Consider the following 11,540-nt stretch of genomic DNA (forward strand, 5'->3'; position numbering starts at 1 on the left):
TTTTTTTTGAGACAGAGTCTCACTCTGTTGCCCAGACTTGGAGTGCAATGGCACAATCTCAGCTCACTGCAACCTCCACCTCCCAGGTTCAAGCGACTCTCTTGCCTCAGCCTCCCAAGTAGCTGGGATTACAGGTGCGTGCCACCACACCTGGCTAATTTTGTATTTTTAGTAGAGACAGGGGTTTTGCCATGTTGGCCAGGCTGGTCTCAAACTCCTGACCTCATGTAATCCACTTGCCTCAGCCTCCCAAAGTGTTGGGATTACAGACGTGAGCTACCACTCCTGGCCTCTTCACTATTTAAAATTGTGTTCCTTTTAAAATTTAGAATAACTTTTTTTTAGTAGACTGGGTCTATCTGTGTTTTCCAGGCTGGGGTGTAGTGGTTATTCACAGGTGCCAGCAGAGTCCACTGCAGTCACCTCAAACTCCCCGGTTCAAATGGGCGCCTCAGCCTCCTAAGTAGTTGAGACTCCAGGTGCCTCCTGAGTAGTTGGGACTCCAGGTGAGCACCACTATGCCCACCTTTAGTACGATTTTTTTTTTTTTTCTTGAGATGGAGTTCCGCTTTTGTTGCCCAGGCTGGAGTGCAATGGCACCATCTTGGCTCACCGCAACCTTCACCTCCTGGGTTCAAGCGATTCTCCTGCCTCAGCCTCCCAAGTAGCTGGGATTACAGGCATGCGCCACCATGCCCGGCTAATTGTGTATTTTTAAAAGAGTCAGGTTTTCTCCACGTTGGTCAGGCTGGTCTTGAACTCCCGACCTCAGGTGATCTGCCCGCTTTGGCCTCCCAAAGTGCTGGGATCACAGGCATGAGCCACCGCAACCGGCCTAGCATGATTCTTTCAATGTTTCTTGCCCATTTATAGATGTGCTTTCATTTTGAGGGGTGCTATTTATGGTGTCAAAAGACAAAATTACAACAAATTTAGTTGACTTTTATTTGAAATTCATAAATCGGGGCAGCCTCCATTCTACAAAATAGAACGAGAGATCCCACTGGGCAATGGAAGAACAGTGGGTTTTGTAAAGTGAGAACGGGGAAACAGAACAATAGGAAAACAAAACAAAAAAGCTGATTTGTTAACATCAGGTTACTTCCGGTTACTTTTTTGTAAGAGCTACAGCGGAGGAATCTTCCTTATTAAGCCAGACTCAGGAAGACTGGAAATCTCTTGTTTTCAGAAAAAACAATTGGCCTTTTGAGCATCTATTTGCTTGCATAGATCAGTTTCAGCCTAAAGTTTCAGTTCGATTATATGGCATTTAGCATGAGTTACTTCATATCAGTTTGGTTTGGTCTGCTGGGATCCAGTTCAGGAACTCAGTCTAAAACAATAGTTTCTCAGGACTTTTGTTTAACAATCATTATCTTAGCTGGGCATGGTGGCTCATGCCTGTAATCCCAGCACTTTGGGAGGCTGAGGCAGGTGGATCACCTGAGGTCAGGAGTTCAAGACCAGCCTGGCCAACACGGTGAAACCCTGTCTTTACTAAAAATACAAAAATTACACGGGCGTGGTGGCATATATCTGTAATCCCAGCTACTCGGGAGGCTGAGGTAGGAGAATCGCTTGAACCTGGGAGGTGAAGGTTGCAGTGAGCCGAGATTGTGCCATTGCACTCCAGCCTAGGCAACAAGAGTGAAACTCCATCTCAGGAAAAAAAAAAAAACAAACCATTATCTGAACTTGCTAATTTATCTGCCATTGTAAATGTTTTAATTTTTTTTTTCCAGCTTGCCATTTGCCTTTTTCTTTTTTTTTTTTTTGAGACGGAGTCTTGCTCTTTTGCTCACACTGGAGTACAGTGGTGCGATCTCGGCTCACTGCAAGCTCTGCCTCCCGGGTTCACGCCATTCTCCTGCCTCAGCCTCCCCAGTAGCTGGGACTACAGGCGCCCGCCACCACGCCCAGCTAATTTTTTGTACTTTTAGTAGAGACGGGGTTTCACCGTGTTAGCCAGGATGGTCTCGATCTACTGACCTTGCGATCCACCTGTCTCGGCCTCCCAAAGTGCTGGGATTACAGACATGAGCCACCACACCCGGCGTCATTTGCCTTGCAAGTTCTGTGTATCCCATCTTCCATTAACAGTAGAGTTGGCTCTTTTCTATTGCTTTTCTTATTTTTATGCTTTTCTCTTTTTATGTATTTCTTTATGCTTTTATTACCCCCTAACTGAGCTGGTCACTCACAGGCCATCTTGTAGTTCAGAAACCAGGCTCCATGAGAGAAGAAAGCTGGCCCAGGTCCCTATGTCAAGAAAGTGTGGAAGCCAGAAATGAAACCCAGGCCTGTGGCGGGAAGAGCCTGCAAGGGCCCTTCTCAGATCAGACGACATCTCGGTTCAGAAAGAGCCTAGGAAGTAAAGGGTAGGCTTCAGGGGGCTGCTAAAGCTCCCAAAGGCCATGGAAGAGCAAGGTGACTGCTGCCCACTCCCGCTGCTGGGCAGCTCTGCTCTCATGCCTTTTTGTGGCATTGGCAATGACATATCCAGAACCTCTCCTCACTCAACAGATTCCTGAAAGTGATCACGGTACACTGTACTGTGGGACTCTGCCTTCCAGGATCTCACAGTCTGGTGGGAAATCCTATAGCCTGCTTCAGCTTAGACTGTCATTTTAGGAAGGTAAGTGGCCATAGATGTGCCGGAGCCGCAGCTCCAAAGATGTCTACTGATGAACACATGAGCCCTTTGGCATCAGAGCCTGCAGCACTGATGTGGGTCCAGTGTTGGACTTCAGGCTATGTGGCCAGAGCCTGACAGCCAGGAGCCCCACCCCACGGACCAATCCCTGCATCAGACAAATGGGGAGGACAGATGGATTACATGTACAATTACATGTCAGGTACGTGCTCAATGCCCGAATGTGTCAGCTCTTTCCTAACTTCCCAGGTTGATAAGTAACCTGAGGATAAAACATGGGAGTATGGTGACTCACGCCTGTAATCCCAGCACTTTGGGAGGCAGAGGCAGGAGGATCACTTGAGTTCGAGATCAGCCTGGCCAATATGGCTAAACCCCGTCTCTACTAAAAATACAAAAATTAGCCTGGCGTGGTGGCACGTGCCTGTAATCCCAGCTACTCGGGAGGCTGAGGCAGGATAATCGCTTGAAATCGGGAGGCAGAGGTTGCAGTGAGCCGAGATCATGCCACTGCACTCCAGCCTGGGCGACACAGAGAGACTTGTCTCAAAACAACAACAACAACAACAAACCAAACAACAACAACAACAAAAAAAAAAAACAGGCTGGGTGCAGTGGCTCACGCCTGTAATCCCAGCACTTTGTGAGATTGAGGCAGGTGGATCACCTGAGGTCAGAAGTTTGAGACCAGCCTGGCCAACATGATGAAACCCTGTCTCTACTAAAAATACAAAAATTAACCGGGTGTGGTGGCACACGCCCGTAATCCCAGCTACTTGGGAGGTTAAGGCAGGAGAATTGCTTGAACCTGGCAGGCAGAGGTTGCAGTGAGCCGAGATCGTGTCATTGCATTCCAATTGCATTCCAGCCTGGGTTACAAGAGCGAGACTTTGCCTCAAAACCAAGACAAAACAAAACAAAAAATATGGTAGTGACAAGCATTTCTGTGGACAAGCAGCACTGAGCTTGGCTTCTGGTTTTAGACTGTGTCAGGTCACTTGTCTCCCTAATTTCATCTCTGACTTACACCAGATCCTTATTCAGTAACCCCAAAGGTGTAGTCTCCTGAAAAATGAAAGGGGTCTTTATTTCCTGGACCACGAGGGAGCACTGTCCGCCCTCCCTGTCAGGTGAATCACCTTTGTGCTGGCGTTCTCCCCTTCCTCCATCCCCCTTCTCTCTTTCCGTCTCCCTCTCTCTCAGCATGACTGACAAATGTTGCACGGGGCAGAAACACTATTTGCTAGACCCTGTGAACCCTTAGACAGAAGAAATGCATTTCTTTCTCTCTACTCAGACCCACCCTTAAATTTTACTGTGGAGATTACTGTTAGGCCCCAAAAGGTGAGTGGCAGGGAGGGGACTGTTTCAGAAAACTGTTTGCCCAGCGGCAGGGACAGGCTCAACTTCCAGAAAGAACTCCGTTTGGCTGGACGCAGGGAAAAGAAGGTTGGTGAAAGCTGGAGAAGCAAGGACGGATCAGGGAGCAGCACAAACGCCAGGCCGGGAGAAGTCACCACGAGGCAGAGAAGAGGGAGCATCAGCGGGACACAGAAATGGCAAGTAGAAATCATTGCTCTTTACTGATTACAAAATAATACATTTCTACAAAGTTGTCCTCACCCTGCCGTGCCCCTTCTCTCTAGTGGACCTTGTACATTGTAAGTGCTCCATGTTTACATGGTTAATAAATGGAAGGACACACGAATTTATAAAGTCAATCGTTTCTTATCCTATCTAAGAAAAACCCCTAGGTCCCATGCACCCCGAGGCCCTTCCGCCCTAACAGCTTCATTTCCCTGAAAAGTATGTCTGGAAGCCTTTCTATGACAAAATTATATAAATCGTGATAGTCCTCTTCAGTTTTCGTAATGTGAACTCTCACGATGAGCCCTAGCTTAGTTCATCTGTCTCCCATCGCCCGACACTGAGAGGTCATTTCCAGGGGTTTGCTGTGCAGCCCCCAGAGGTGCAGACCCCACAGCCGCCGCTGGGGCGGGGATGCTGGGGCCTCCCGCGCGGGTTGGATTCAGGAGGAAGAGAATGAACCTGCTCCTATTGCTCAGCGGGACCCTGCGAAGGCTGTGGCTGCGGCCAGGAAAGAGCCTGAGACGCGGGGTGGGGCCAGAGCTGCTAGGGCGGGGACGGAGAGGGTTCGTCCCAGGTCCCCGCGCACCCAGGCGCCTCCCCTGGCTCCCAGTCCCACCTCCGCTGCTGCTCCGCGGCCGGAAGGCGCGGCCCCGGATCCCGCAGGACCCAGGCCCCGTGCGCGGAGAGCAAGCCGGATGCCCCGGGACGAACTTGCCCAGCACTGTCAGCTTCCAGGTGCGGGAAGGGCTGGTGGCAAGTGGGACCTGGAAGTAGTGCTGAGCCCGAGAGCAGAGAGCAAGGGACGTCTGCGTAAGGCTGGCCCGGCGCGCTGACTGCCATCTCCAGGTCAGCGGGGGCCGCCTTTGCGCCCGGGACACCAGCGTGCCCCCAGAGGAGAGTTTGGCCCGAAGCGACCTCCGATTCCCAAGAGAAGCTGCCCACGTTGCTTGGGACCCCGGGAAGCCCTGCTGGCAGGAGTAGTCGGGGGCCAGCACACCGGACTGACCGGGGCCTAGGATCGGGGCCTGCGCCCAGGCTGCCTCCACGGTGGGCCTCCTCTGGCTTCTCTTCGGTATACGAGCTCTCCGGTTCTGAAACCAAACCTGGGAGGGCACGAAGGAGAGACGGAGATGGGGAGGGAAGGAGAGAGAGGGAAAAAAGGCATTTTCTAATCAAGCCCATTCCCATAATTATCAACAAGTAGCATGTGACTGGGGTTAAACACCTACCAAATAAAACAACCCCTGGAGCCTAGAGCAGGAGCAAACTCCTTGGCTAGGCTGATTCAAACCTCTCCCTGTGTGGCCCACCTTCCTTCCAGCCAACTCTCCCCAAAGCCCCACCTTGCGGCCGCACGGCTGCCCTGCGCCCCAGCCCTTCTGAGTGTCCTGCGTGCCGACACCTTCCTCGGACCGCTTCTCTACCTGCCAAATGCAGTTTATCCTTTCCTATGCCTGTCCTCTCTCAAAAACACCTCTTCTGTTCTATCAGACAGATTTTGTTTTTGTTTTTAAAGCCGTGAGGATCTTTGCCTTCTTAAAACATTGTTATTCATCGTGTAACTGCCTCCCTTTTAAACATATACATTCATTATTATCAAAGACGTTATTAAAAACGTACGGTGTCCTGCCCAGCCCCGGGAAGAAGTCGAGGGCCTGACTACACAAATTGACCACGTGGGCCAGGCCACCTGCAACACCAGGACCTGGGATCCATACCTCTGCAGACTCCGCGCGGAACTGCTCTCCCCTGCTTTTTACTTACACACCCTCTTCGCTTCCTTCCAACCCAGAACCAACCAAGGAAAGCCAAATGTGCTGCCCTACCAATCCCATAGAACTACCCAGTCTAGTCGGCCACCCCAGCTTCCCCAGACCCACAGCCTCCCTCAGAGCCTTCCTGGGACTTCCCTTGTCCCACGATGAAGCTTCCCGCTCCTAGACCTGCTGGGAATCTCTGCAAACGCCAGCAGTGGTGGACTCCCTTGCAGTAGCAAGATCTGAACAAACAGCTTTTGCAGCCCTGCAGGGTGGCTCATGTCTGTAATCCCGGCACTTTGAGAGGCCAAAACAGGTGGGTCGTTTGAGATCAGGAGTTCAAGACCAGCCCTGTCAACACGGGGATAAACCTATCTCTACTGAAAATACAAAAATGAGCTGGGCATGGTGGTGGGTGCCTGTAATCTCAGCTACCCAGGAGACTAAGGCAGGAGAACTGCTTGAGCCTGGGAGGGTGAGGTTGCAGTGAGCCAAGATTGGTCTACTGCACTTCAGCCTGGGCCACAGAGCAAGACACTGTCTCAAAAAACAAAAGAAAAACAGCTTTTGCCTGTTCTCATGGGGGTGGTCTCATGTCCACAACAGCAATGCATAAAACAGACACCCCTCTGAGTAAATGCCTCTTGCCACTACAAATATCTTAGTTCAGTTTCTTTTCTTTCCTTTTTTTTTTTTTTTTTTTTTTTCTGGGACATTGGTTGTCTTACTCTATTGCCCTGGAGTGCAGTGGCACCATCTCAGCTCACTGCTACCTCGACCTCCCGGATTCAAGAGATTCTCCTGTCTCAGCCTTCCAAGTAGCTGGGATTACAGGCATGTACCACCACGCCTGGCTAATTTTTGTATTTTTAGTAGACATAAGGTTTCACCATGTTGGCCAGTCTGATCTTGAACTCCTGACCTCAGGTGATCTGCCTGCCTGGGCCTCCCAAAGTGCCGGGATTACAGGCGTGAACCACTGCACCCAGCTTTACTTCAGTTTCAGTCCCTGTGGGTTCCTTCTTTGATTCCATCTCAGGCAAATGTATCCTGTGTGCAAAACACACGTCTCCTTTTCCCAAACAAAATATCCTGTGTGCAAAACACACGTCTCCTTTCCCAAAACAGTCAGCCCCTTCTCCTCCTGAATTTCGGGGCAGGGCATCAAAATCACTCAAAAAGCTGAGTCATGAGTCCTGGGAGGGCTCAGCCAGGCCCCCAGGAGCACAAGGGCAGCCTCTTCCCGGTCCCAGCCTCCAGGCAGCTCCAAAGGCCTCAGACTGAGCAGTGCAGTGACAACACAAACAACTCACCTGCTGATTACAAGACAAAGACCCAACAATTCTCAGCCTGGCATTGCGGTAACCTCTGGACACACCCAGCCCCAGCCGCCCCAGCTGCTGGCGTCTCACCAAACCCAGCCTGCCTTCCTCCCTCAGGGTCTTTGCTTTAGGAACTTTTAAGGATTTGGAAAGAAAGAAAATTTTTTATTTAATTTTTTTCTTTTCTTTCTTTCTTTCTTTCTTTCTTTCTTTCTTTCTTTCTTTCTTTCTTTCTTTCTTTCTTTCTTTCTTTTCTTTTTTCTTTTCTTTTCTTTCTTTTTTCTTTTTTTTTTTTTGACAAAGTCTTGCTCTTGTTGCCCAGGCTGAAGTGCCGTGGTGCGATCTTGGCTCGCCGCAACCTCTGCCTCTGGATTCAAGGGATTCTCCTGCCATAGCCTCCCGAGTAGCTGGGATTACAGGCACCCGCCACCAAGCTCAGCTAATTTTTTAAAATTTTTTAGTAAAGACGGGGTTTCACCATTTTGGCAGGGTGGTCTCAAACTCCTGACCTCAGGTGATCCACCCACTCCCAAAGTGCTGGGATTACAGGCATGAGCTACCATGTCTGGCTATTTAAATTTTTTAAAAGGGCCTCTGCAAGCACAGAGCCATCTTCCTGTGCAGCAAACTCTGCCAGACTCTCGGGGTCAAATTACCTGTGTCTCCCAAGTGCCCCCTGAAGGGACATGCAGTGTCACATCTAAGCTGCAGAATTTTGGGGTTTCCCATTTCAGTTCCAGGAAATACAAGCAAGAGCCAGCCATAACCCCAAACCATTTACTGAACTTTTGAGGCCAGTTCTTTTGTCTGTAAAGTGGTCATGAAATTGCACCTACCTAGTAGGGGTGTTTGGGCTTCCAGGACACAAGGAGTGGAAAGTCTGTGGGTGCTGTGATAAAGATCTAGTGGGCTGANCTTGTTGCCCAGGCTGAAGTGCCGTGGTGCGATCTTGGCTCGCCGCAACCTCTGCCTCTGGATTCAAGGGATTCTCCTGCCATAGCCTCCCGAGTAGCTGGGATTACAGGCACCCGCCACCAAGCTCAGCTAATTTTTTAAAATTTTTTAGTAAAGACGGGGTTTCACCATTTTGGCAGGGTGGTCTCAAACTCCTGACCTCAGGTGATCCACCCACTCCCAAAGTGCTGGGATTACAGGCATGAGCTACCATGTCTGGCTATTTAAATTTTTTAAAAGGGCCTCTGCAAGCACAGAGCCATCTTCCTGTGCAGCAAACTCTGCCAGACTCTCGGGGTCAAATTACCTGTGTCTCCCAAGTGCCCCTGAAGGGACATGCAGTGTCACATCTAAGCTGCAGAATTTTGGGGTTTCCCATTTCAGTTCCAGGAAATACAAGCAAGAGCCAGCCATAACCCCAAACCATTTACTGAACTTTTGAGGCCAGTTCTTTTGTCTGTAAAGTGGTCATGAAATTGCACCTACCTAGTAGGGGTGTTTGGGCTTCCAGGACACAAGGAGTGGAAAGTCTGTGGGTGCTGTGATAAAGATCTAGTGGGCTGAAGACTCCCTCCCGCACAGCTGCATTTTCCTAAGGCCAGCAGATAAGGCTGTCATCCTCTTTGCTTCCAACCCGTAGGGCTAGCTCAACTTTTCTGTCTCCTAGCAAACACTTTGTAAAGTTGGAACAGGAGAGATCCACAGGAAAGAAGCTATGGAAATTACTCTAGCTACTAATTCCAACATTAAAAAACCCTACCCCCTCCCCACCCTCACCCGGCTCTACCATGTTCTTGATTCTCTGGTCAAACCTTTCCCCTCTAGGTTGTGTTGGTTTAAATATCTCTGGGGTTATATAGATTTTTAAAATAAAATTCTTCACAGAGCACCTTGCAAATAGCAAATCCTCAGCGGATGTTCATTCTTACTTGGTTAGGTCCTGACTTATTGCACCATCTTTATCAAGCACCTCTCAAAGGCAAGAAGGAAGAAAAAAGGGAATAGAAACAATAGCTGCCTGGGAGAAGCTCTCAAATGACTAGGGAGATGGGGGCTGATGGCTGGAGGAGGGGGTGTCACAATAGCAGGCAGAGAAGACGGGGTGAGATAGGTCACCCCCTGCCCCTGTGAGGCAGGTGTGGATGATTCAACTCTGCTTCACCTGAGAACCGCCTGGGGGAATGTCAGAACTCCCTGGGCCCAGGGTTTGAGGCCTAGACTAGTAAATTGGACACGCATCGTACAGTTTAGTCCACAGTAACGCTTTCCAGTTGATGACAACGAGCAGTCACAGCCAAGAGCCCCAGGTGTAGGGCCTGAGGTCTGCGTGCTGGAGTCATGTGGAGCTGAAATGCTTAGACATGCCTGGGCCAGGCTCCCAAGGATTCTGATTCCAGCGCTTTGGGGCGGGGCACTGATGGAGTCTAGGGTTGAAAACCTTTGGTCCAGTCCTAGCTACACATCAGAATCACCTGGCAAGCTTCTCAAGTAACCTGTGCGTTCTCAGCCTCCACTCTCAGGGACTCAGAGAGTTCATTTTGGGCAGCCACTGTCAAACTTGACTGCATGCGTCAATCACCTGGGGACAGGGAGATGAAAATTCCCAGGCTGCACCAGACTCATCACCTCAGACCTCCTGGGATACAGACTCAGTGCCCTGAATGACTACAATGTGCCTCAAGGCTGAGACCCAGAGGACCAAATCCCATGCGAGCCCTGGGAGCACCAGGGATTCCCCCCACTTCCAGGGGTTCCTGTGAGGCTACAACTGTGTCTGTATCACACTCAGTGATTTGCCTCTGCCTTTTCACTCCCTATTCTCTGAGTGGATTTTTCCAGAGGCTGCATGAGGTGGGGCAAGGATAAAATTCACAACATCTGAGAATTTTCTATTCCCTAGTCTTCTGATGCCATTCCTCTTGCTACATGTTCTGGCTTTGACGATATAGTTGAGTTTCTTGAAAAAAATGTTACTTAGGTTACGATGTAACAGGTTTTTTTTTTTTTAGTGTATTAGTGAAAACTTTTCAGTTTTACACTATTTTTGTTTTTTCGCTATTTGTTTTCTTTCTTTTCTTTTCTTTTTTTTTTTTTGGGGGGGGGGATCTCCCCGTGTCACCCAGGCTGGAGTATAGTACCAAAATCACAGCTCACTGCAGCCTCAACCTCTTGGGCTCAGGTGATCCTCCTACTTCAGCCTCCTGAGTAGCTGGGACCACAGGTGCATGCCACCACACTCAGCTAACTTTTGGTGTTTTTTTTTGTAAAGATAAGGTTTCACCATGTTGCCCAAGCTGGTCTCAAACTTTTGGGCTCAAGTGATCCATTCACCTTCACCTCCCAAACTGCTGGGATTACACGCACAAGCCACTGCACCCAGCCCAGTTGGGCAGCTTTAATTTGTAATATGGTAACTATTTGACAGCTATAACCCACATAAACCAATTTAGACACCACCCCTTTCCAGAGTTGTAACCTAAATTACTATACCTGCCTTATCTTTATTTTCCCAATCCAGTGAATGCGGATAATACTGACCTCACAGGGATATTGAGAAAATTAACTCAAAAATGGTTTTAAGCCTGTGGAAAACAGACGTACAATATATGCCCCCCCTTCCCAGTTAGAGAGACAGAAATAGCTACATTTTATACTTTACCCGGATTTGTGGCTCGGGAATCTGTGTTTTTCTGGCCAGTTCTTCTCTGACAGTAATTCCAGGATAGGGGTCTGTTTCGAAGGCCTCTATAAGAATCATGTATTGATATTTGTCAAACTTGGTCCTCCTGCGCCTCCGGCCTCGCTTAGGTTCTGGGACAGCTACACAGTGTGAGGCAAGAGAAGGAACACTCAGAGGACCACTGGCTGTGCTGTGAGGTCCAAGACTTTACCTCCCATCCCAGCTCAGCAGAGGGCCCGCAGCCTCCCCAAAGGAAGGGGTCTGCTGCCCTGCACGAAGCTTAGGCCACTTGGTAGGGACCTCCCCACTCTCCCCTGCCATGTGGGTTGTGTTGTATTCCTCTGAGTGAATTCTATTTTGAGCCGAGTCGCAAGTCAATAGTGAGTCCAAATATGATGGACTTGGCATCCACCCCAAAATGCTGCCACTGGGCCCCTTTGCAGAATCCCGTGAAATGGACTCAGCCTGCGCCCAGACTCCCTTCAGCTCCAACTCGGGGGCTCCACCTGCATGTCTTATGAATACCAGAAAAGTCAGAGCACCCCAAACAGTTTGGGAGCATTTGAAACGTAAAATATAGCTAC

The 11,540-nt window shown here is 49.6% G+C and overlaps 1 protein-coding gene across 1 annotated transcript; it reads right to left on the reverse strand.

Moving 5' to 3' along the window:
* Window positions 1-4,551: 4,551 nt before the first annotated feature.
* Window positions 4,552-11,277, reverse strand: LOC108532264 (paired box protein Pax-6-like). The gene is made up of 3 exons (XM_017876212.1): window positions 11,265-11,277; window positions 10,936-11,096; window positions 4,552-5,346 (listed from the first exon to the last, which is right to left on the reverse strand). Exons 1-3 carry the CDS (start codon window positions 11,275-11,277, stop codon window positions 4,552-4,554), a joined length of 969 nt encoding a protein of 322 aa, XP_017731701.1.
* Between the last annotated feature and the right edge of the window lie 263 nt (window positions 11,278-11,540).

The sequence above is a fragment of the Rhinopithecus bieti genome, unplaced genomic scaffold, assembly GCF_001698545.2.
Source record: "Rhinopithecus bieti isolate Rb0 unplaced genomic scaffold, ASM169854v2 scaffold_9919, whole genome shotgun sequence".
In the NCBI taxonomy this organism is placed as follows: Eukaryota; Metazoa; Chordata; class Mammalia; order Primates; family Cercopithecidae; genus Rhinopithecus; species Rhinopithecus bieti.

What these genes read in the sequence shown, in the direction of transcription:
- LOC108532264 (XM_017876212.1), bottom strand. An exon ending in TTCCCGAGCCACAAATCCGG is followed by an intron (nt 5,347 to 10,935) that starts GTAAAGTATAAA and finishes GTGCCCTCCCAG; the next exon opens with GTTTGGTTTCAGAACCGGAG.